Source organism: Pezoporus wallicus, unplaced genomic scaffold, assembly GCF_028554395.1.
Source record: "Pezoporus wallicus isolate ANWC-B61680 ecotype Strahan unplaced genomic scaffold, APGP_CSIRO_Pwel_v1 contig_4816, whole genome shotgun sequence".
NCBI classification, from domain to species: domain Eukaryota; kingdom Metazoa; phylum Chordata; class Aves; order Psittaciformes; family Psittacidae; genus Pezoporus; species Pezoporus wallicus.
This window is the reverse complement of record NW_026640990.1, coordinates 3909079-3935803: the sequence shown is the minus strand read 5'-3', so window position 1 is coordinate 3935803 and position 26725 is coordinate 3909079. Positions and strand designations below refer to the sequence as shown.

General features: G+C 38.9%; 1 protein-coding gene across 7 annotated transcripts in view; it reads left to right on the top strand.

Moving 5' to 3' along the window:
- ANK3 (ankyrin 3) overlaps window positions 1-26725 on the top strand; it is a 378181-nt gene that overhangs the window by 261895 nt on the left and 89561 nt on the right. For all 7 annotated transcript variants that reach the window (XM_057421483.1, XM_057421488.1, XM_057421489.1 and 4 more), the window contains 10 exons: window positions 3863-3961; window positions 8088-8285; window positions 10607-10705; window positions 11674-11772; window positions 13056-13154; window positions 15258-15455; window positions 15978-16076; window positions 16806-16904; window positions 20470-20667; window positions 22742-22840. In XM_057421483.1, coding sequence (XP_057277466.1) covers window positions 3863-3961; window positions 8088-8285; window positions 10607-10705; window positions 11674-11772; window positions 13056-13154; window positions 15258-15455; window positions 15978-16076; window positions 16806-16904; window positions 20470-20667; window positions 22742-22840 — 1287 coding nt within the window. The remainder of the gene's footprint in view (window positions 1-3862; window positions 3962-8087; window positions 8286-10606; window positions 10706-11673; window positions 11773-13055; window positions 13155-15257; window positions 15456-15977; window positions 16077-16805; window positions 16905-20469; window positions 20668-22741; window positions 22841-26725) is intronic.

Here is a 26725-nt window from a genome sequence, read left to right as displayed (position 1 = left end):
TAGAGCAAACCTCATTTGTCACCCTATTGTATGGAAGGGGCAGTTTGCAATAGTGCCAATGAAATTAATAATTCAGTAGACTTAAAGCATGGAGGAACCATAGATACAGAGCCCTGCTAAGCTGAAGCACATGCACAGAGACTCACTAAGCAGCGACGGGGATGCTGAACCCTGGATGCAGCAGTAATTGGTCCCTTGGGGAAGCATGCCTTCTACCTCTGGCTCAGGAGAGTGGAGTGCCAGTTGCACTCCTGCCAAGGCAATGGACAGGCTCTGGGATTTGTTTCAAAGTCTGACATGCCCTTGCTGAATATTTTCATCACAGTAAAGATTTTACTGGGTGTTGTTCTTAATTTCATTGCTTATAGACTAGGTTAGAAGCTGATGCTTGCTGATGTGAGAGTTGTGGTACCTAAGGATGCCATGGATTTGGGGTACAGCCTAGATGATCCCGTTAGGTGAGGGAAATCCTAGGTGAGCACTGAAAGGGAAGGGGTAGCTAGGAAAGCACAGGGAAGCTGATCTGTGCTTACACATGCTGCTCAGGGGGCCCTTAGAGCCACATGCGGTGGAAAGGAAACACTGCAGCAGGGAGGTTCATCTGTCTGCGCCATCATCTGCTAACTTCAAGCCAGTTGTGACCCCAGGAACAAGATCAGGGAACTACACAGGTATCCAAGGCTCCACAGGAGCCAGTAACAGTACTTAGATCTCATTTATTGGAGGGGTGTGGTATGTGTTTGAAATAAAAGCTAAAGAAAGAGCAGCAGTCCCCAAGATGGGTGTGCAATACTTACAGGAAGCTTGTGCCTAAGCAGAATGCCTCCTGTTGTCCTCCTGGCTTTGCTGGAGATGCTTTCAGGAGGTGTAGACAATTACAGATGTGATTTGTCATGTCAGTGCATACTTACAGAGTCCTTAATATGCAGATTATTGTCATAATTGTTTGTAATGGTTTTTCTGAGCCATTGAAGGCTATCATATCAAAGCAAGTTTGCTGCCTAATACACATACCACATTTTATGCTTCACATAGTATAGTCTACATGAACAGTAAATAAGCAACTAGAAAATCTCCTGGCAAAATCAGTGAAGCCTTGCTGAGTTCAGGGGAGTCTCTTTTATCAGATTCTCTTTTTCAAAACAAAATCTTTCTGTGATCTGTTCTTCAGATTGCCTCTGCACATTTCTTTACATGCTTTAAGTGACATGTAGCAATTAACCAAGCCAGGTGAATAGATAGTGACTTTTCAGAATACAAAAAAGAAAGATCTCTGCAGCTATATGGGCTGTGTTCAAGTGTATTTTCTCTTTACAGTGGGAGTCCTGACATAATCTCAACAATAGCTATAGATCGGCTGTCCCAATAAGCACCTACATTGCATTGTAATGTGTCATGCCATGTGACGCATCTGGTGGTAGTGACTACTGTGTGGACCAGAATGAGCTTTAGCTGGCCAAGCATGACTGCTGCCTCCTGCACTACAGTAGCCTTGTCAGATATAGGCATAAGCTGGGGGCTGCAGGATAGGCACCATGAGATAGCTGGGGCACTGTGCTCTGGGGACCATTAAGTAATTTTTAAGGAGCTAATCTAGTGCTTGAAGATGATCAAATGTATCTCATCCTCTGTGAGCTTGGTATATACTGCCCTTGGTATGTTGGTGAAATGAGTTGGAAGGGCATAAAATCAGGAAAATGTTCCTCGACGTCTAGTTTTGTGTATGATCATCTTGGGTATATTTCTTTGATGTTTCTGGAGAATGTGATAATTCTAGAAGTAAAAAGAATGAACAATGTAATGTACACAATCTTCATCCCCTGCCTACAGTTCTCTAGTTACCTAGCTTTACCGGTTTTTATTTTATTTTCCATACATGTTTTTGTGTAGGCAATATTTTTATGTTAGTTGTTTGTGTTCTACTCAGTACTTGCTATGCCCTTGCCTGTGGAAACTACTGGCACGGGAAATATGCATTACCTATTTTAATACTTGTGAAGCTATGGCAGCACATTTGCAATTCAGCTGATAGACATACCAATCATGGGTTTTGAAATTTTTTCTCTGTCTTTACTTATACTTTTTGAGCAATACGTCTTTACTTTGTTTAGTATCATTTTAATAAGATGCTCTTCCCTGTACTTCATGGGCTGAAAGAAAGAAACAGAAATGACAATAGCGTCAATTCCAGAGATGCCAGTACAGGCATAGTGAGCTAAACTGTGTTCATTTTGCACGAACAAATGACTCCCTGAGTCCTGATCAAGTTAAGTCTGAACCAAAGTCTTTTCTTCATCTGTGTCAGAAACATTTGCCTTACTTTAAATGGAAGAACATGCCCAAGAACCATACAAGTTTTAAATGACACTAGCAGAAAAAGTTAATAACAGCGATTTCTGTCTGCTATCTTTCATAGGCTTATTGGGGCAGGGCAAGAAAATAGCAGCAGGAGAGTGCAAGTCTTTCTCCTCCTCCCTGGCTGCCCTCTACACTTTGCAGGCCTTAAGCTAATGTTCTGACAAATCGTAATACTTTAACAATTATCAAGAAAGGATAGTGTAACTGTGCATGGAAAATATATCTAAGAAGGTATCTTAATAATATTTGCTATCATACAGAGACAGAGTGCATGTACATGAATTGGTGAGCACAGGATGTGTGAGAAGAAATTTTAGATAATCCTTGTAATAAAAATGATGTGACATATGTATTTTAGACAATACAACATATGTGTTTTAAACAATGTATGTGTTTGTAAGAGTGCCGAGAGGCACTGGGAAAAGGCCCCTTCCTTTATGACCTGTATTTGGAAAATTAAGAAGTATTTCTCTTTCTTTGTTATTAGTTTCAACCTTTCTTATAAAAGCTCCTCTTTTGACATACTTAGTGAAAATGCACTATTTTTTCTGTGTCACACTATCTTCTGCATATTTGTTTTGCTTATACTGCATCAAATGTTTGCTCTTACTAATTCTGAAAACATTAATTTTTCTTCCTTATTTTTCTTGAAACTATTATATCACTATTGGTAACAATCACTATGTATGCAGCATTGAAAAACTCCATGTGAATTTACTCACAGTTACTCAAGGCATATGTGCTATCTTTCATCATTGTATTCATGTAGAACAGGTTATTTGAGCACTGTAAACAAGGTACAAGTCAAAAAATAATCAAATCCAATCAGTTTGGAATAACTTCATTAATCATAAAGAGAATTTTCCTCTTATTTAAGGAATGTATTTCTAATATGATGATAACTATTACTAAGCAAACTCATATGAAAGAGGTGTTGACAATATGCCTTGACTCTAGACCAGTTATTCACCTGGAAGGCACACAAGTACAGTCTACAAGACAAGAGACAGAGTTAATCCAACACACTTTTACCACCTGGGGTTATGTTTTTCTCATCTAATATACACCTGTCAAAATTAGTGTAATAAAAAAAAGCCTAAGGTGGAAACATTTTTTTTTTCTCTCAGACTGAAGGATTTTCCATTGATTTTGATGCATACTGACAAAAGAAAGACCCAGTTTTCTCCAAATCATGCAGGCTATGAAGTGCAATCTCATATTTTTCTTATGTGTGCATTTACCACTTTACTGCATATACAGGGAGGCCAGAAAGTAGCCCACTGCATGAGCACCAATTTGATATGACTATTTACATGTTTAGAAAATCAGACTAGAAATGTACTCTGTCCATTTAAATAAACAGGTTCGGCTGTTCAGTTGTGTAAGGGCAGCATCCTGTAGGAATTAATTAGTTCCTTTGGATATCATAGGACTTAAAAAAAAAGTGCCCAAGATTTTACTGCTGTCTCTGAAATTAACCAATTATAATGCTTGTGTCCCGCAGGATGGGTTGACCCCCCTCCACTGTGGAGCAAGAAGTGGTCATGAACAGGTTGTAGAAATGCTGCTGGATCGTGGTGCCCCTATTCTTTCCAAAACCAAGGTAACTGGTACTGTTTTTTTCTGCTGGGATAATCCTTGTACTACTTTTTTTTTTTTTTTAATGTAATTCTGTATGTCTCATATATTTAAGGATTTGACAATAACTTTCCTATTTTATAGCTATTTAAAGTAACTGTGTGGGAGATCTCTGAAGTGAATGCCGTATGTGGCGCAAGTCTGCATATGTAAAATGTATTAAATCAAGATGCACAAGAAAAGGTTTCTGTGCCAACCAAAAAGGCATGTATGGTAACTTAGTCCTCAGAATTTCAGTAGTTAAAAATCTCTGTTATCTGTCCTGGAATAAATATATGGCGATTACAATATAACTTCAGCTTGCACCAAATTACCCTAAGGCTAGAGTAGAGACAAGAGATAAAAATAGAGCGATGTCTCTTTTGCAGAGACAGCTCGTATTTCCTTAGGACTTAGCCTTATTACCAGTTTCTCCAATTTCTATCTCCCTATAGTTTATCACACAAAATTCTTCATGGGAATTTCAAATCACCTGTCAGGGTGTGCAGTTTGCTTTAGACCTAAGGGTTGGCATTAAAGCATATACTTGCCAGAGCTCTTCTGGTGGTGGTCTCTGCTGTGCTGTTATTGCTGATTTTAAATCTCAGTGCAGCAGCCTCCTATGTAGCACCACAACAATCCATGACTCTCCCATTCAGGGCTGACATTTGGGTTGTGAGATTTGTTGAGGTTCTTTCCCAAGATAACCTTCCGCTACATGTTTTCTCTCAGTCTGTAAGCAACATATTTCCAGCAGCTTTTTTTGTTTCTTTATATTATTTCTTTTCTCTCTTCTGTCATCCTGTTCTATTCTGTCTCAGCACCTTTCTATATTCTGCTGTTCTCCTCCCTCTTCTTTGCATTTTTTTCCCTCTCTTACTGGAATATATTTAGCATTTGTTTGTGGAGGTTGGCACCAGCTTTCCTCTACTCAGTGAGTCACTGGCAAGTGCTGTCATGGGTAATCTGACAGACAGGATCCACCCATCATCTGCATGTGGAGTATCCATGAACTCCCACAGCCCTGACTTGCAAACTTCACGAGCAGGAGGGGACAGCAAGGGGCTGTCTAGGAGCCCCTCGGGCACATCTCCACACCACTGCCACTCTTAGAGCCTAGAGCTCATACTCCAGGGACTAAGGCTCTTCCATACTCTCTGGTAGCTCAATTAATTACTTAAAAAACAAATCATAAATCGTGTTGATTTGGTTTCCACCATCATAAATGAGAACCTCTCCTAAGGAACTACATATCTTTTTAATATGGATTTTGTATTGTCAGGTGTTATCCCTAAATTTAACTTGCTTTTCAAGGCGTGTAGGTTTTTAATTTGTTCATCTTCCTGAGAAGATTCACACAGCATGGCTCAGAGTTCAGTAGCCAAAATCAGGCAGATGGAACATGGGATAGTGGGTTTGAAATAGCCCAGGGCTGAAAGATGCACTTTGGATAGTTACCTGAAGAGGTTTATATAAGCACCTTCAGCAAAACGGGAGCCTCTCTGACAGAAGGAAAATAATGATATGAGTCAAAAAGTGAACAGAAGAAAGTTGAGAGCTTCCTGAGTTTCCTTCTGCTGTGTTAATTCTACTGTTTTCAGAAAGTAAGCTAAGAAGTAGCAATACCTCTGGATGATATAAATGAATCCATTCATTTGGCACTAAACTATGGTACTTCCTCTGCAAAAATAAGTGGCTCCATTCTCTTCAAATTAAATCATGTATTATTGGAAATAGAGCACATCTTTGAAAGAATTTGAGCTCTAGTCCTGAGTATGCCAGTGATTTTCTGTATGAGAAATGACATCTCTGTGTATCAGTGTCCATCTTTTTTTATTACTGCTTTTTGCAGCTTGTTTGGCACTTTTCCTTTTTTTTTTTTCCTTCCTTCCCAGATTTAATGGCACTTTCCCTGATTAAAGACCTTTGGTACAGCTGCAAAATAAGTTGTGTATCAGTGATAATGTTGTTTACCCAGTCAGGCATTCAGTACTCTATTTCATCTCCATGGTCATCTTCTGGTTTTTTTTTGTTTCTGTGTGGCTTGTTTTGGCTGGGTTTTTTAAAGGTATCATGTGACTGTCAACATCTTTGGTTCATCTTGAAGTTCTTCAGCTTTTAATATTTTCTTGGCAATCTTCATAAAAGCAGTAAGATAACAGTGTTTATATAGTACCTCAATCTTGAAGTACCAAATCACTTCTTACAGTCAGTCATTGGTAAATTATGTCTTGCAACAAGGATATTGGACAGGAGAACATTATTATATGTAATATTTTTATGTTAAAAATGGGAAGACACACTGAAATATTAACTGACTTGTGTAAGATTGCAGAATATCTTCTACAGCAGCAGAATTAAGAGCAAGCCTGGTTTAGGTCATAGCAAAAGTCAGTATCCCAGTGATATTTTATCTTCATTAACTTTTTCAGCATCCAGTCTCATCTCTTGCTCTTTTGTGTAAAGTCTGGTTAGCTGCTGCGCTTTTCTCATCTGTGACAGGTTTTTGTCAAGTATCTTGCTGATTTTCCCAAATTGACATGTGGCTGCTCTGCTTCTTCCCTTCTTTCCCATCAATGTCAGCCTCTTTTGTACCAGTTTGTCCTGGAAGGGACTCCCATATCATCTTCACAATTTCTTACTCCATCAGTAAGTGTGTTTTATTGGCTGTTATTGTGAAGAATGGCACTTTTCACCTGAAGGATCTTTTTTATAAAAATCAAACAGAACAGTATATGTTTACTATCAACTAAAAACCATCATCAGTTATAAACTGTTATCAGGGGAACCTGGTTACTGAGGGAAATTAATTTTTTTTTTTTATTCCACTGTTTAGCTACACTAGAAGACAGTGAAAACATTTAAAATGCATTGCTAGCAGCAAGCTTCCATGCAGATAATTGCTGTAGTAGCCTTTGGGAATGGGAGAGAGGCTTATCCAAGCCAACATAAATCACAAGTGAGATGCCCATGAGATGATCTTGAAAGAAATAACTTTGTACAAGAATGTCTGCTTCTCAGTACTGAATGTAAACTGCTTTCAAATTCTGACAGGATTAGGCTGCTTGCTTTCAACATCCTTCTTGCTTGTCTCTTTAAAAAATTATTTCACAGTGTATTTCCACCTTTAATTTGAATGTTTGTTATGATATGGGAGAAGAAAGAAATCATCTGTTTCAGAAAGCCTGAGACCTCAACTAGTTTTATCTTGCTCCTTCTCCTTTGCTAACTGCTGTCACACGAGGGCACTACATCTGTGAGCAAAAGTTTCACTTTCTTCATGATGGCAAACGTAGTGTACTGTCAGTCATTTACAGATGATATATTAATATCTCCTGGTTTTACTCTGGAAATGTAATGTATGTTGGCAGCTTGTTGATTAACTATTGTGAGCGCTGCAGACACAATTCTTTGTACAGGTTTTGTTCCTGGATATGAATTTCTCAGGTGTTTCCATGATGAAGCAGAGCTTTACCACTGCTGCTGATAGGTCCCATCACAGTGGTCTCATTCAGATATTTTTATCCCAGTCACACTTGAAACTTTTGCTGTTGTACTGATGTTGGCTGCTGGGAAGAATAGTCTACACAGGTGTGTAATGAAGTAAGGCATGCATACAACCCAAATTCTGGAAAAGACTTAGTGGAGGGATGCGGGAAGGTTGGGGTGATTACTGAGTGATGCTCTGACCTACTCTCTCATGCCAGGAATATGCAGTCTACATTAGAGTGGTGAGTTTTAAAAACAGGAAATTTCCTGACTAGGTTATTTAAAGTCCTAATATACTGTTCTTTACATAATTCATCTAAGTAGAGCAATTTATCTGAGCTATGCTGGCTGAAATAAGCTACATATAGAGCATTGCTGGTATGGTATGACTGTTTTTTTAACCTTGAACTGCCTACAAACTCCAGCCAAATAAGTTCCAAATTCCACATAGCTTTTGCCAAAGTAAGAACCCTCATTGTTAGACCGAACATGTTAAGTTTATTTTGGGTGCTCTCTGGGCTCGTATAATTCTTCATACAACAAATATGCTAAAAATAAAGCAGAGGAGTTTCATTTCTCTGAGCATTCTATAACCCATCAATGTTGGGTCTTCTTATTTGCAGAATGGTTTGTCTCCGTTGCACATGGCAACACAAGGAGATCATCTAAACTGTGTTCAGCTTCTGATTCAGCACAACGTGCCTGTAGATGATGTCACTAATGACTATCTGACTGCGCTGCATGTTGCCGCCCACTGTGGCCACTATAAAGTTGCCAAGGTTCTCTTGGACAAGAAAGCTAATCCTAATGCCAAAGCACTGGTGAGTACACAGCGGGTTACTATTCACAGCTAAACATTCTTCCAAAGTTGCAGTGAGACTTATTTGAGAGTTATTTTCTGCCTGCTGATGGTTAACGTGAGGATATGTTGTATTGCTACAGAACCAAGAGAGGATGCTCGGGGTTCAAAGTGTTAATAATGTATAATGCAGTCGGAGTAGACCTTTGCTTATGGATGATCAACTGTGATTTATGAGTTTCTAGTGTACCTAGAGCTCTCTTTCCTCCTGGTAGCTTGTTGTGATTCTGGCTAGATGAAGCAGCTGCAGGCATAACTGCTGTAGTTTTCGGTATGGAGAGAATTCTCATTTTCTAAATGTTTGTAAAGAGAAAATAAGCAGTAACTTTTAAAATTGAGAGAATTTTTACTAGCTCTCAAAGATGTGAAGCAGTCAAAAGTAGGAATGAGTTACATAACCAATATTTGTGGTGTTTTGTTTCAATGAAGTAATTTGCCTTTCTACTTTAAAAACTTCAGCAACAAAATCTGTTACTGTAATACAAACTGAAGGCATTATTGCATTGTTCAAAATTATATTTGCAATCCATTGTTTTTAAAATGTCTTTTTGATTTGTTCTTCAGTAACAGATTTATGCTCTGACATTAATTGGGTTGCCTGTTGGTATCACAGCCTGATGCTACTAACTTACTCAGTTCCTGAAATACCAAGTGAGCTCCTGAAACCCTCACAAACCAGGTGGGATTGACTGTCTTGAAAACAGCACAGGCTCCACAGATTTCCTTCCCTCAGCCCCTCTGTTTTGTGTCACTTCAACATGTCTTCAGGTGTCTTTGGTCAAGGCATTATGATATATGGGATTGTTTACTATAACCAGCAAGTGGGGAGGCTTGTAAGCCTGTAATATTTATTTTCACCTTCTCACATAATCAAATCATCATCAGGTTTAGCTTATCAGAGTTGCTGGCAGTGGCTTTTCATTGGTCTTGTAACTTAGCCACAATTTTCCTTTTTCCCCTAAATCTTTTAGTGTTTCCTTCTATTCTGTCCTGATCACTACTCAGGATGATTAAGTAGAAGGAACCTGAGTGCAGTGTCTGGGGCTCAGGCTCACTCTTCCTTGACACACATCTGAGCTTACCCTGGACATTGTCCACTGCTAAGGAGAGAGTTGAGAGCTGCTCACACTTAACTGGAACACGCAATTACACTGACCTCACATTACAAAAACATACAACATTCTTTATTATATAGTAGGTAGAAAAGCTAATTTTGATCAGATCTGAGGGATTGGTTCTGTCAGCTCTTTTCAGAATTATTCTGAATTTTTTTTTTTTGTGAATATACAGAAGAGCATCAGCATTCAGTGTGCTAATATTATTGTACCAGTTGTGCATGCTCTGGACAGCTTATTTTCCTGTTTTATTTGTTTCCTGCTCACACTAAATTAGATGGAACATGTTCTTTTATAAAGAAGGGCCAAATAAATTTTAATTATCATAAACTGGCAGGTAATGAATAAAAAAAATGTGGTAAGATTAGTTTAGAAAAAGATCCTAATACCAGAACTTCTAAAGTAAAGTGCTTTTTTTTAACCGACATTCTGAAAGGTCAAGAGAAAACCAACCAAAAAGAACCCACAACTCCCCCAAAAAACTCCGACAAAAAACCTCAACCAGTTAACTGTGAATATGTTAAGCAAAACCAAAGTCTATGCCAGCTTTAGGTGAACTGAGAATTTAAAAAAAAAAAATCATTATACATTGGAGTAGGAAATATTATAAAATAGTATAAAATAATATAATAATAAATAAAATAATATATTTCATCACTAAAACTGGCTGTGTCTGAAGACCTTAGAACAGCCTTCCAGTACCTAAAGAGGAACTACAAGAAAGTTGGTGAAGGACTAGGGTAAGGTGCTTTAAATTAGAAGAGGGTAGATTTAGATTAGAAATGGGGAAGAAATGTTTTACTTTGAGGGTGGTGAGACACAGGTTATCCCAAGAAGTTGTGGCTGCCCCATCCCTGGCAGGGTTCAAAGCCAAGCTGGACAAAGCCTTGAGCAACCTGGTCTAGTTCAAGGTGTCCCCTCTGTGGAACAGGGATTGGAACTAGATGAGCTTTAAAGTTCCTTCCAACCAAAAGCATTCTATGAATCTATGAAATATGTCTTTTTCTTTTCAGATTTTTTTTTTCTCTTTTACATTAAAAATTTAGTCAAAACAAATCTGTGAGTTGTTTTGTTAAAACAGAGGAATGTGTTATGGTGTATTCTATACCCAATTTTACTTTTTAATGACTTCTATGGTGTCAAAAAGTATGTTCTTTCTCATTTACAGAATGGTTTCACACCTCTTCACATAGCCTGCAAGAAGAACAGAATGAAAGTAATGGAACTTCTTCTGAAGCACGGAGCATCAATTCAAGCTGTGACTGAGGTAAGAAGTAGTCTTTTCACATTTGTCTTTGTTTTTCCTACAAAATTCTTTGTGACTATATTGATTCATATTTAAATATTTCTAAAAGAACATGTACCAATCAAGTCAACAATTGTTTTCAACCAGGTATTACAAAATAATAAAACTGAATAATAGAGTCAGTTATCCTAATGGGTCATAACACCCAATTTATATGCTTGGGGGGGGGGGGAAAGTGAAACATAACGGATTAAAATATTAAAACTATCTATAATTTCTCAAATTTTTGCTTGTAATTTAATACACTGAAGATGAAATTCACCCTGTTATGGACATCGAGGTGAAGACTGTGCTTCACTCAAGACCTGTTTTGAAAGGTGGTTTAATTCAGACCTTGTTTTGGCTTTCCACACAGAAGTTCAATTCACCCAACATCAGGGGTTATCACAGATCAGCTAGACAGAAATCAGTATGCTATTACGTCAATCAACATGAGGTAGCCTACATGCAGTTATTGGCACTATTTAAAGATTAATTACGCACCTATGGAAAATTCGGTTCGTCTGTGTGTATGTATATTCTACTAAGTTAGGAGGAAGGGTCACGTGTATGAATGTCTGACCACTGTGGAAGAAGCCAGGTTAGAATTCTCACAGTTTTGAATTCTCTTTTTTCTGGAAAAACGGGGGGGATGGAGTTCACCACTAAGTTCAATAGACCTTTTTGTTCATCTAAAAGCAACTGGATTTGACGGGGACAGTGGACACCGTATCTTTTTTGCATTCATGTACCACTCATAGGTGTTTCCAATTCTCTGTGCCCTTTAGTTTCAGCATGTGATTACATTTTTGAGAAGACAGGATCCACTCAGAAGAGCAGGCACTGGGGTTTACTTACTTTAAAATAGCTTATTTTTTCACTATGGCATTCTAGTAAAGAAATGTGGAAGTAGGTATTTAAGTTTGATTTTGGTTTGGTTTGGTTTTCAGTCGGGCCTAACTCCAATCCATGTCGCTGCCTTCATGGGACATGTAAATATTGTATCGCAGCTAATGCATCATGGAGCATCACCCAACACTACCAACGTGGTGAGTAACAGGTTTCTTTTTGGCATGGCAGAACTGTGAGTTGATTATAATATTTTGGAGCAGCACTGTTGTGAAGAAGCACCTAAATCTGGTGTTTACCATTCACCTCCATAGCAGTCATTGCTCCTACTGGAGTCATGGGAAAGTTCAGCCTGCTGACTCCTATTTGGGAGATGCTTAACAGGTTGAGGAAACCTCAGAAGAGGGTGACTCTGTTCTTTTTATTTTCTGAAGAATGTGAACATACTGTAGCTCCTTATATGTGATTTTTGAGATGTGTACTTGACTGTTGAGCACTGTTTTCCCAGGACCTCGGGGGTCTACCATTTAAGGAAAGTTCTGCTGCTATCAACAGATTGCAGCAGATTGTCAGGACATATTGCCTGTGTCCATACAGCCATACAAGTGTGCTTTTCTACTGGATGTGCACTGTGTGCCCTAAGGCTCCTAGGGCATGTGTAAAAACTGAAGTCATTGTTAGATGGATATTTGAAAGTTGGGAAATAGGAGGAAAGTAGAAACTTGTTGATTCTTTTTAACAGTTTGGCCTCTAAAATCTCCCTTTCACCTTCCATATACAGGAGCATTTAGAAGACAATCTTTTAGTAAGATTTTCATCTACTAATACTATTAGGTTGTATAAAAATGCAACATCATTTTTAAGTTAGCAGGTGTTTGCTGAAGACATATCAATGTCCAAAAATATAAAAAGCAGTTTCCATCCTGAATTTATTCTGGTCTCCATGGATTTGTTTTTCATAAAATCCATGAAACCTTAGACTGATTTACTCAGTAATGAATTTTTTTTCTCTTGTTCACTCGTCTCTGTGCTTGTTAGATAACAAATCATAGTAGGGGCATAGGGCATCACAGGAGGAAAGTCAAATATATGTGTATCTGTATATACAAAATTTGAGATAAATTTTTTGTTTGACTAAACTAGGCCCTACTTAAATGGAGGTCCATTTTAACACTGTGAGTAATGCTAGTAAACACAAAAATTGTACTGTCTCTTTTCAGCAAAAGACTAGTGACAGAGGCGCTATTGTCTCATGGAACTGACCCTGAAATAAACTGTTTTGTAGTGTACAGCTAAGAGGTCAAATATTGAGTTAATCTCTCATCTTGCTCACAGAAAACTACTACAAAATATTTTAGTGGAGATGTGGAGATTATTCTGAACTGGGTCACCAGTATTTTTGTATTTATGAAACGTGTTGGGCTTTGTTTTCCCGCAGTGTGTTTTTAATGTTTTTGGGTTTTTTTTTGCTGCTGCATGCTAGAGAGGAGAAACAGCACTGCACATGGCTGCCAGAGCTGGCCAAACAGAGGTCGTTCGATACCTGGTACAAAATGGAGCCCAAGTGGAGGCTAAAGCTAAGGTAAGATGATGGTCCAGGTCTTATAACCCTAAGTTATCTATATTTAGCAAAGAAAGGAATCTCATTCATCTTGCATGTGTCTTACGGCAAGAGAAAATGAGATGAAGCCAAGGGTCTTTGAGTAATGACCACTGATACTTTGTTATGTATTCTCTTACTGTAGTTGTGAGTGATCTGTATGTAAGAGAGAAGATAGGAGATGTCAAATTGATACCATGCCCTTTTTTTTTTTTTTTTTTTTTTTTTTTTTTTTTTTTTTTTTTTTTTTTTTTTTTTTTTTTTTTTTTTTTTTTGGGGGGGGGGGGGGCAGTCAGCTTTTAACATAAACTATCACGCGTTTGAAGAGTTTCGGCTTGGGGTGGGAAGCAAGGAGGGGGAGGAATGCCTCAAATCCACTTTTATTTCTGCAAAACTGTAAATCCTAGGCTGCTAGTGTCTTCCATCATGATCCTAAAACATCTGCCTGTGTGCATTCAGAAATAGTTATACTGTTAAAGGACACCTAAGAAGGCACAGTAAGGGGATGTCACATAGGACTGGACAGAAGAAACAGAGTCTATAGAAATAATTGCAATTGAGGATTATAAGGGGGGAGGAAAAAGAAATGGTCAAGAGCCACTGAAGAAACATGCAAAATTATGGAAATAAAAGAGGTCCAGGAAACAGACAAGGAAAGGCGATAAATGGGTGCAATAAATAGCAATCTCATTAGGTAGAATCAGGATTTGGTTTTGGGTTTTTTTTCAAATAGTGATTAAATTAATACAGTTTCAAAGAAATCTGGTTTTTATTTTGAATCTCATCTGTGCATTGGCTCACAAATAAAGTTACTGGTAAGATTATCTACTTATAAGGAACTCTGACTAATTATTTGTAGCAGATACACTTCATATCTGCAAGCAGTCTGACAACAGAAGTGAGTCATGTGGTCTGTAAATCTCTAAAACCAGCCTTGAAAGTGAGCAGCTCATGCTCAGAAACACAATCGTGCAAATCTTTTCTATTTAATTAATTTGTGCAAAATACCATTGCCTTTGATCAGTTCGTTATCATGAATAACAACTAAATGCAAGTAATAGATTATAGACCAGTGCTAACATCAGCCATGAGGAATTTGTGGGAAACAGGCATAAACTGGAAACATCTAAGAATCATAAAGTGTTTCTACCAGTCAGAGGAGAATTTCCCTGTAGAGGAGCATCATTCACATCCTGATGCTCTCTCTCATTCTAAATCCCAAAGGTGTAAAATCACTGTTGTAGGATGAGCATGGGCAGAAGTCTCTTTAACTGAGAACACCCCAGAATTACTCTGCTGCAGGACATAATGTAGCAGTGCTTAAAAGGTGGGAAGTTCAGCAGGGAAAAATGGGGTCAGAAAGATGTTTGAATAGATTTATGAGGAACAGGAAAAAATACTCGGAACAAGGTCACAAACAACAACGCTTTCACTGAAGGAAAATAAGCAATGATACTCATGACAAGGCAACCCCTGTACTTAAAACTACTAGGGTTATTGTGTTCTGAATGGCCAGTAAGAAAACAACAGTGAATTTCAGCACCATGCTTTATCTTCAGTTACATCCACTGTAAAGTTATCTGCAAAATAGTAAACAAATTGTTCACCATTAAAAAAGCACAAAATACAATACTCAATGCAAGTTACTAGGCAGTAACATGCTAAGCATCTGAGGCCATCCCAACTAACAACAAGTTGTTAGATGTTGCTGGGAATCATAAATGAAATTCAGATGTAAACAATAGAGCTATACATTCGCTGCATGCATTTTAAGGAAAGTCTCAAATTCAACTGGAAACTCTATGCACCTTAGTGGCAAGGCAAAATGAGGCAAATCCAGATTAGAAAAAAAAATTATTTACTGTTATGTACCTGTCTGGAATATTTTCTGGTGCATCAACAAAGCAAAAGGTATCTTTATTATATGACAAAGAGAAAGACAGTGTGCAATATTCACTATTGACCTCAGTAGAATTAATGCTCATCTGCAATTCTGGAAAGTGGTAGACTCAGAGCAAGTATTTTCTGTCAAAATATGAGCCTCAATTTTCTCATGTAGGACTCTGTTGTTTCTTTTGGGTTTAGGATGACCAAACACCACTGCACATTTCTGCCCGACTGGGAAAAGCAGATATTGTACAGCAGCTGCTACAACAAGGAGCATCTCCAAATGCAGCTACAACGTCTGGCTATACGCCCCTGCATCTTTCTGCTCGAGAAGGACATGAAGATGTAGCTTCTGTTCTTTTGGATCATGGTGCATCTTTATCTATCATTACCAAGGTAAGTGAGTTGTAAAAGCGATAGCTTCAATAGTAAAATATACCTGTAGCAAGTGCTACTTGTGAATTAAATGCTGCGAGAATTGAACACACGTGAAAATGGTGTAAGAATGAGCTACATTTTATTAAAAGGGTACATATCTTCATGATTTAACCTCATGTAGCCTGATGTATATAACATATCGCAGTGATCAGACATGCATTCTCTTGGAATGAAAGAAATGCAGGGCAAAAATTCCTAGCAGGAATTTATAAACTGTTACCCAGCCTTGTCCTTGGGTCTTTGGTGGTATGAAAAAAGGAACTGTCTCTTCACTTTTTATGGTTGTTTTAATATAGATAAGGTTTTGCCTTGCAAGGAAGGGCCTCCAGACCTGCTAGGCAGATGGTAATCTGCAGACTTGCCAGTACTCAGGACTATGTAAGGGAATGGATGGAAACATCAGTACCCTTGTAAATCAGAGACAAACCTTACCTTGAAAAAGAGTGCACAAGGCTGCTATATAACTGTTTTCTCTTACAGAAAGGATTTACTCCTCTACATGTGGCTGCAAAATATGGGAAAATTGAGGTAGCCAATCTCCTGCTTCAGAAGAATGCATCTCCCGATGCTTCTGGAAAGGTAGGACAGAAGAAGCCACTGCCACTTGCACAGCAAGTACTTAAATGCACATAATACTCTAATAATATCCTTCTGTCTACTTACCATGACACTAATATACACAGCGTGGGAGTGGGTTTCATGTAGTATTCCAGTCCCTGTTGGGGCTGTCAGGAGCCAGCAAACTCTTCACAAAAGTGACTTTTATTATCATTAATTGACAACAAAATCATGTCCTCTTTTTACCCATCCAGGAGAATGGAGACAAACCATTCCCCTGCCTTCCTGCCCAGACTATTTACAGTCTTTATCAGAGTATTCAGGCAGCTGACTCTTCTCCCTCATGTCTCATGACACAGGGCAAAGCCCAATAGGACCTCAAGCTTTATAAACTAGTCCAGCTTGGATTTTTACAGATCCAAGGGACAGTTTACTTATCCACTGCAGTAAAAGAAAAACATTACCCAAGGTATGACCTCAGGGTCAAAATTCCTTACCTACTCTGTCCTGAGGGCAGCAGAGATATGTCCTTCTCTGTTCATCTTCCCTAGGAAAAGTCAAAAAGGCTTTCATAGCTCAGTAAGATTTCCAAATCTGTTTGGTTTTTGATTCTAAAGTTATCGAAGACCCTGGGTATATGAATGAATAACAAATGTGGTTTTTCACCTTATCTCCTCTGATTCTCCAAACTCTTAAGTTTTCCCTGGAGAGGACCTGTAACACACTTGTTTGTTCTGCATGTGTTTTTAGAGCGGTTTAACACCACTGCATGTAGCTGCACACTACGATAATCAAAAAGTGGCACTCCTACTGTTGGACCAGGGAGCTTCACCTCATGCATCTGCCAAGGTACAAGTACTGGCCACTCTGGGGGAGCAATAGTACTGGCCACGCTGGGGGAACCTAGGCTTTTTGTGTCATTTTAGTCCCTGTCTACTTCTGTTCTTTTTAGGCTGTATATGCTTGCAATTACAGGGAGCTCAGGGAACTTGTTTATTAATGTCTCACAGTCACATAAAGCTGCTAGAATAATTCTACAGGTGAATAAAACAGCAGTAAAAAAGCAAACATAGATATAGAAATATTTAAAATCTTTAGTTTAAGTAAAGTTCAGTCTAGGTGAATAATGTGTCTTGCTTTCATTTGTCTGGTCTCTTTTGTACCCTCTCCCAGCCACCCAACTGTATATAGCTGCATCTTAACCTCTGTGCAGGGCAAGCTTGTAGCTAATGCCTTGCTACAGGGGTGTAGTTCTCCTGTATTATGCCACAGGATGACTTCTGAGGCGTGATATGTTTTTCAGTACAATGTACATAATTATTAATGTGCTTCACAATACTTCCTCCACAGTCTAAATGTACTTGTGAGAAAATAAAACAGGTAGCCACAGCCCTGCTTTAATTGCAAATTACTGTAGGCAAGACAACACATAGTGTAAGATTTCAGGGGATGTGAAAGAGTAAATAGATAGTTGGACAGCAACAACACTAAACCAGGATGGAAGTGCATGTAGGTTCAGATGAGGTAAATGCAGTGTAAATGCCTCATCTGAAACAACCCAGGCACATTCCTAAAATCACTACAAAAAAAAAAACAAAAACAAAACAACCAAAACACTAGAAAAGCGAGAGCTAGTGGAAAAGCCAGTATCCTAGATAGACAGCTCCCCTTGATTGCCTTCCTCTCACACATGACTGAATACAGCCATAACACTAGAGGCCTTCTGCATGGCTAAGAAAAGAGGATGGAGTCTTTCATACATGGTAGGTCTGGAGTTTATAGCGCAAAGGAAAGGAAAGTTAAATAAACACGGATAGCCAGCAGCAACGGCACAGTTTAAAATCAATAATGTCAATAGTGACAATCTGGAGAGCCCAGGAGGTGAACTGGAGTGATCTCTGATCTTTTACTACTGCAACACAGCACTCTTAAATGCCCACTGTGGGGAAGAAAGGGCCTTCTGGAGGCCTGACTGAACTAGTTTTGACCGAAAGAAACTGTCAGTGGAAGCTGTGCATCCTATAGGGGCAGGGATTGCAGCAGCCACTTTTCAAGGGCTCTCCAAACCCAGGTGGAAGCACAACAGACTGTGGAATAATACTGCACAAACTCATGTGTCACCTTAGCTTTCCTATCTGTAACAGAACAGTTTTGCAGCTGCCACTTCAGGCCTTCACGTGCCAGCTGTAAGTTTTCCTAAAATGAAGCATTTGTTAGTAGTCTGCAGCAAGTGAGCCACAGCACACTGTGTAGAGTGTCAATACTAAATAAAATTAACGGTAACATGTCTGTTGCTTTCGGCACCCACTGTGCAGTCATCTGAAAAGTGGTGTTGGTAACAGCAGATGATTTCCCATTTCTTTTGTAAATGTGGTCTGATAAATAAATTTGTTATGTCCTATCTCATCACTGGCTCCACAGTTGGTTTCATCAGCAGTTGCTTTTTCTGTGACACTCCTGTTTTAACACTGATCTTAAGAGTGGCACATTAGCCTGTCCCGGCAGCATTTGCCTTGAAGAATGATCAGTGAAAGGGTATGGGAAGTGGTCATGTCATAGTACAGTGATGTGATACAAACAGTTATTCTGGTGAGCCATTCTTCTTTTTAGAGGCCAAAATTAGGCTTCTGGCTAATTTTAGTTTGGCATCCACTTTATAATGCTTCTCTTCCTCTCTCCTCCACCCCAGAAACCTCAATATTTCTCTATCACTTTATCTTTAACTCTTTTTCCTTTCCCCCTTATTTCCTGGCAGCCAGAATAACCCAATACCCTTCCTTCCAAACTTCTCTATTCTTCTGCATCTATGCATAGTGTAAGCCCTTATGAGGAGAAAATGCAGTCTGAGACTGAGCTGAATTTCAGCTTTTTATTTTCAGCTCTTTTTTTGCCTTCTCTTGGCAACCTGCTCCTTTCCATTCCCCTAAATGTATGCCCATTTCTGAGGAAAAAGCTTGAAATCTGCATTTGTCATTTTACAAAATATACATAAGCTCCATTTAAAATACGCACAGTTTAGCATATATGCAAGATTTAGCAAGTCATTTCTAGGATTTAGTAACTGTCCATGTGGCAATGGCTGTTTTTCATTTCAGTCTTTTTCAGGAAGTCTAAGGGAGAGGATTATGTTTGTTTTTCCTGAAGCATTTTATCTTCAAAGTGAAAATTCAGTGGCCGTATATTTCCCCTATTGATTGTGGCATTGAGTTTCCTGGATATCATTTTGAAGTATCTTAGTATGTAAGGTCTGAACTAAATCTGAATTTGACTTTGAAGATTACACGAACTATTCCACATGGAGTTAGTGCTGTGCATTTCTCACTTCAAGACTGCTGTTAAAGCGCTCTTGTAATTATTTGCTGCTCCTGTGTATTTATTCTTTGTTCCTACCTGCATTGCCCTGCATCTGTTGTGACCTGTCTTCCTGTATAGTCCAGTCCTGCTGCCCCATGTGGCACAGGGAGGAGCCATTCCAGGTGAATCCTTTGTGCCTTTAGATAGATTTTACTGGGCTGTGTAATCTGAGATGCATATTATACTTATGATACCATGCAAAATGGCTTATGCTTACGGTCTCATTCACTCCCTCCCAGACCTTCTTCCTTAGTCACATGCATACATTTGCCATTTGCTTAAAAATGAAGGCTAATGCATTTCAGAAAGACAGAAAGTTCTTGGTTAAATGGGCATCCCAATCTGCACCAAAAGCTGGGCATACCTTAGTGTTTTCCTATCTTGTGTTAATCTATTATTTATATTTATATCCATTTATCTATTTTCTGCCAAATCTATCCATTTTTAGAATTTTAAAACTTACGCATTTCTATTTTAGTAGTGGGCTCACTGAGTACACATATTAGAAGGAATAAAAAAATAAAGAATGCGAGACTCCAGAGTCGTATGCTTTAATTTTTGCTTGATCTGAATGAAAACAGCATGTCAGTAAGGTTAAGGTACATGCTGCAAGAAAGGCCATATTTCATGTACATAATGCTTTCATTCACACTGGGAAATGGGAAGAAAACAAACAATAACAGCTGTTCTGAGTTACGACCACACATCCTGCTCTTCTGTTTGTCAAAGTTTTCATGTACATTTAAGGAAAAGTAGCAAATGTCTGTGAAATGAAAATCAAATTCCTGTTCCTAATAGCTTGTGCTCTTCTGAACAGATACTTTTTTTCCCAAATTTGAAAGTTTCTTTCAAAATGCTCTTATCTGTAACAATACTTCCAAACCAGATTGCTTAAAGCTCTGATACATTAATTTGTACAAATAGTTAATATTGTATTTGACAATGTTTGGCAGGATTTTTAAAACTAATGACTTATTTTCATAGAGTTGGGTAGGTACAGGAAAGTGATTTATCACATTGCTCAATGAGTAGCTTGCAATAAAGTGCTTTCTGTTGACAGAATGGCTATACACCACTGCACATAGCTGCCAAGAAAAACCAGATGGACATAGCAACTACACTGCTGGAATATGGTGCTGATGCCAATGCTGTAACCAGACAGGGTATCGCCCCTGTACATCTTGCCTCTCAAGACGGCCATGTGGACATGGTGTCATTGCTTCTTACTAGAAATGCTAATGTAAATCTCGGCAACAAGGTAAGTGTTCCCCCAGCTTTGTGCTAAGGCAATAAACAGACATGGTGATGAGAAGGATAGGGGCCTGCAATTAAATTTGTCCACTGTTATTCTCGACAGTTTGAATACACATCATAATTTCTTCTAGCAAAGAGATTAGCATGCAGCATGCCACATCACATTGAATGAACCGTATTTCATAGTACTTGGGTTTTAATCATAGCACATGCTTCCTTCCATGTTATGCTCTTCTACCAAAACATGACCAGAGAGAAAAGGTCTTCCTCTCTCCAGCAGTTACTGGGGTTAGCATGTGTCATTTATGAGCCTCTAAGTATATGCCTGCCCATTAAACAGTGGTAACAACTAACTTTTCAAGGGAAGCTGAATTTTTTAATGGAATAATGATAGCAACTTTGTCTGAGATTTTTGTCATTATTATAAGTGATTCTTTGCCCCCCCAAGGGGGTGTTCCTTAGAGCACCCCCTTTCTCCTGGGGGCAGAAAAGGGAAGTTGATAGATTTTAGTTTCTATATGTATGAATTTATAGGCTATTAAGTCCGCTCTGTAGTAATGTTTCTAGCAAATGTGCAGCCTTCATTCTCTAAATGCTCCACTAGACATCAGAGATGTTGTAAAGTGTAGTTACAGCATGGATTTATTTGGCTAAAGTAGAAAGGCAAGGGACAAATTTTTCATGGAAAATATTTCTTATTCTCAGCAGGTAGAAAAACTCTGTGTACTCAGAGGCCATGGATGATGCTGCACAGGGCTGCTGTGTTTTCCTGTTTCTAACATTGTAGTTTGGTTACTTTTGGGCCGTCCTTCCGGAACTTCTCTGGCACATGTTGATCTTTCTAGTCTCAGTCAAGTGTGTCGGCTTACGCAGTGCATGGCAATTTGCCATGTACACAATTTGAGTCACAGTGGCTATCACAGTTTTGCTGCTGAGGCTAATATAGAGACCATGATTGCAGCTGCTTGGCATTTTGATTCAGTTCCTCCAGAGGTTAATTTCCTGCAACATCCTTCAATCTGTTACCGTTCAGTTGTAATCTCTAGTTTCTCATTATGCTGATAACGCCACTTTTTGAAAATAGTTCCCCCTGTATTCACTGATGGATGTTCATTTCTTCCAAGCTCAGCACCTACATTTGAAGCCAGATATTTAAAGCACACTAACTTTGAATTTTGCAATAGGAATGAAAAAAAACATTTATTTTCTTCAGGACCCACAGAATGGTTGGGAGCTGTATGCTCACAGCTCGAGGGTGGGCACTGAGCACCTATTAAAACCTTTTTAGAAGGCATGGCCCGTAATAACCAAGCTCCACCTGCTTTTCTGTCACTGGTGCTAGAGGCAGTAGGAACAGGAGAGCAAAAGTGCTGTGATTTGCAAGTAAAGGATATTCTTTCCCATTCCTAACAACATCCTCTCAGCAGATTCGCTCTTCCTCTCTTTTACCTGAAGTCTTTTATGTGACAGAAAGTTGCGTAGTTTTCTGAGGTTTTCAGGTTTTCATATCTGAAGTTTCAGATAAGAAAAATAATAAGCTATCCAAAAAGTAAGTGTGTCAGTACGCATCATCTAGCAAGTCCTTATACTTTCTGGGCAGAGAGAAATGGAGCTTATCTTACAAAAATGTAGTTTTACCTTTTCTGTCTGTGTTTGAAAACAATCAAGTAGAGGACTAAAAGGTAATGATAAATCTGAGTGAATGTTACTTCTAGAAAACTTGTAGAGGTGTAAACAATAATTCAATGTTTATTTTAAATTACCACTCATTCTAATGAAGTGAATTAGTCAGAAGGTTAAAACATACTATGTCACTTTTTTCTGAAAGGGTTATAATTTGCTATCCCACATTTAAAACTGGATGAAGAAACACTCCTTGTGTAAAGGAAACATTATCTTACTGCCTTTCAAGTTGTGTTTTCTTGCATGTTATTAGGAAGTACATTACACAGTAAAAGAGGAATTTATAATTTCTATGAATTCAGTAGGATGTTTTGATTCTTACTTATACCTGAATTTTGATACTAGTATTCATGTACCTCCTCTGAAGATTGTTACTTACTGCTTCTAATCTACAGAGTGGATTGACGCCACTCCACCTGGCTGCCCAAGAGGACAGGGTCAACGTAGCAGAGGTTCTTGTTAACCAAGGAGCTGCTGTTGATGCACAGACCAAGGTAAGAACACCAACATGTATTATATACACAACATGTATTATTTCCTTTCAGGGATGCATGAGCCTATAGACTGGAATAATAATCAATTTCAGGGTGATACTGAAATAACAGCAGAGAAGCATTCCTTATAAAAAATATCATAGAATACATTCTGAAACTGAAGATATGTGGACTTGAGTGTTTAGGTTATGCTCAGTCTTGGAGGAGTAAGCTTATTTCTTGCCAAATACTTAAATCAATGTAGATTTAGATTGTATCCTACTGTTGTGTTTACTGAAGGTACGTGGGGTTGAACTGCTTTTTTACAAAAGGAAACTTTCAGAAAAGCTTCATTTCCCTCTACAGAGAGTCATATAATCTTCTACCATATGCATGCTGTCATCTGCTTTTGTTATTTTTTACATGTTGCATGTACTTTCCATTCAGCTGACAGTAGAAACAAAACACAGGAGAATTGTTACTTAAAACATCTTTATTTATAGCAAGAGAAGCAATGTAAAGCAATGTAGGCATTCCTGGCTAGAAAGTAGCTAATACATTTTTCCCATGATTTAAGAGACTTCATGAAATGAAGTAGTCTCCTTTCTGTGAGCTGATATTAAATAGCCATCCGTAGCCATGATTCTGCAAGTAAGCCATTGTTCATTTGTAAAGATTGCCCCCTACTCCTGCAGCTTGGCTCAGCCTTTATGGCTGGATGCCTCTGAATTTCTAAGCCTCTTTGTTTTGCAAAGCATAGTGAGGCGACCTATTTCATCATATGGGTACATTCTAGGGAACTGACATTTTCTGTTGTCACAAGTTCAGACTAGACCATTGTTCTCCTGATGGTAAACATTAACTTACTAGGTTGTCAGTAAATATTGCTCTACTCTACCTTCAAAAATAATATTAGAGATGAAATATTTAACTCTTGAGGACAAATCTGAAATTCTTTATCACCGTTATCTAATATGAAATACATATATGCGATGGTAGTCTGTTTCAAATTTACTTGTCTGAAAATAGCTCTGTCTAAAGTAAATATTTCAACTCTAAGTAAGAGATCTGGCTTTCCAAGGTGCTTCAGGGTGGCTTTTGAGACCCCAAGCAATGACACCTTCCACTTTGCAGTATATGCAGGTTTTTAAGAGCAATGTCATGAGTAAATTCCAAGATCCTGTGTACAAATGGGTTTATGCACACTAATGTTGTATACGGTGCTCCAAGTTTAATAATGATGATCTCAGCGTTGATTCTTCATGCATTGTCTAAATCTCAGATTCATTCCTTTAGCTAGGTAATAAATCAGTTATGATCAAATACTTGGACTGTAGATGATCAAATCAGCTAAATTAATCAAGTCTCACAATTGAACTTCCACACTTTTTGCTGAGTAGCAGCTTTCACAACTCTGTTAGGTGTGTGCCACAAGTCATCTGCTGTGCTTGCATCCCATAAATGTGCAGGTGTGTCAGACTGTCCAGCAACATTATCATTCTATCATCACACCAACATCTCAGAAAGGGCTTAATCCATCATCATCTCTGGCTGCAGCTCAGCTGATTACAATCTGTGGCAGAGGGAAAATTCACTGTTGTGTGATTTTTCTACTGTGTAATTCCAACTGTACCAGCTGCTGATTTCAGTGCCCTTATTCTGACATGAAACTGAAATAGGTCTGCTGAAATCCCAGGAGCTTCTACAGGTTTGCACTTTTGCAACATATCCTCAGCCTATATTTTACAGATGAATCAGTCTGAGTTCTTATCATTTCTTAAATCATCCAGAAGTAGACGAGGTCTTCCCTGGTGCATTCTTTGCATGATTTCCTCAGATACATGTGGTTGCTGTTCCGGAGATAGTTCCTGCCTGGTTTTGGTTTCTGTAGCAAGACATTGCAGAACCTGCTTTTAACTTGGTCAGAGCTGAATTGTCTCCTATCCCGTACAACTTGCTTGTGCGTGTTTGCCTTCCTTCCACTCTTCTCTGTCCCATAAATACTAAGTAGACTAAAGGAGACATTTACATTGACAGGTGCAGGCAGTAGCATGTTCCCTTTGACTGCTCTCCAGTGTCTAAATAGGATCCACTGGTGGCCTTTTAGTCACATTAGCATGGCAGAAACATCTGAGATACTTTCACAGCTGAGAGCCAGGGCATGTTTACTGGGTTTCAGGGCCAGCCTGGCACAGTTGCACAAGTTCTGTACTGATCTTTAAGCCCAGCAGGGTGGCAACGTGGTGGAGCAGGCACATGATGGTAGAGACATGCAGAAAAGGGGCTTCAGTTTGTAATTCACAGATCTGGGAGCTAAATTTCTTAATTGCATCTCTGACAATTGAACTAGTCAGTGGACAAAACTATGCACAGGGAAGAAAGCAGCCACGTTTGACTGTCTGCATCATGAATACTGTCATCAGTAACAGTCATATAATTTTAAAGAAGCCAACAGTAAGTACCTGTTGTTCACCCTCATTCTTCAGTTAAATATGAAACTAGTGAAAGTAAAGAATATTTTGCTGGTACATATTTGCTTCCATTGGACTGCCCCATAGTTTTCAGGAAGTGGGGCAGGGGCTCTTAGGTCAGGCAAAGTCAGGGTGTATTTAAGCAGAACTACTTTGTAGTGTGACAAACCACCTGTCTGGGAAAATGTGCATTATTAATCCTGTAGGTAGGCCTTTGTGGTGAAGAACACCCGCAACGACTTGTTCTCCTGCCTACCGTGCTAATTTGCCCCCTGCTCTAGAGGACTGTCTGCTCCTTAGGAAAAAAAGTGCCCACATGCCTTGTGAGATTCTGTCAGGAGTGAGCTTGATGCTTATTCTCTGCCTTTTGGAGAGTCCCATCTGCTGGGTTCATACAGCAGTAAGCCTTCCACGCTCCACATAGACACCTGAAGATTGTCTGACAGATATCCACTCACCTGTGATAGAAGTGCCAAATACAGTACCATGTATTTAGGACAGAACAATTTCTAGATAAACTTATGATCATCTTGAGTTCCTAGGGTAAGAGCTGACAAGCTCTGAACTTCGACAGTGGAGGAAAAGTGTAATGCTGTAAGAACTGCCATACCCTGACCTCATGTTCTATGCAGGTGAAGTTTAGATGATTGGCTTGTAAAACAGCAGTTCTGTAGTTACAAGCTCTCTTGTTTAGATGGATTAACTGTTCTATGAGAATAAAAGGTCTGTGCATGCTGTCTCTAAAACCAGAGGCATTGGGGAGCAAGATACAGCAACAGCTGACTTGGCTTTAGAAGCGCTGTTGCTATGCTTGCATGTTTGCATGATCTATCCAGCATGTCCAGTTCAGATTCATTACTTTGGACTTACAGGGACAGAGATGTGTCCATCTGTGCCTTAAAAGTTAGTGAAGCTGCATAGTTTATAGTGGCATTATACTGGGGATATTCCCTACCAGCGGCATCAACACTAACCTTCTGTTCTCTTCATGTCACACCCATACACTTTTGTTGCCTCAATTATTGTGGTCTGGATGACTCTTCAGTAGTCTTTTTTGTTGTTGTAGCTTTTTCTTTGTTTACATTCTCTCCTTATCTTATTTCTCATTTTCCCAAGTTAAGGTTCATTGGTTATGTCACTCCAGCACAGTATCAGTCAATAAAGGGAGAACACTTAGCATCTCATCAGGTCACTCAGCTTCTTGAGTAGGGACCAATGAGCTATCATATTCCCCTCTGGCACATGCTCGTTAATCATCATTTATATATAACTTACACTCCCTAGAGTCTGCAATTCTGACACATGGGAGTTCTTGCTCCCTCTCAGTTTCTGAGGGCCATATACAAAATTGGGTTTTTTCAGGTGATTAGAGAAGATTGGACAGAAACACATTTTGCATCTGAAAGCTATTGCAGGGAAGAAAAAAATCCAGTAC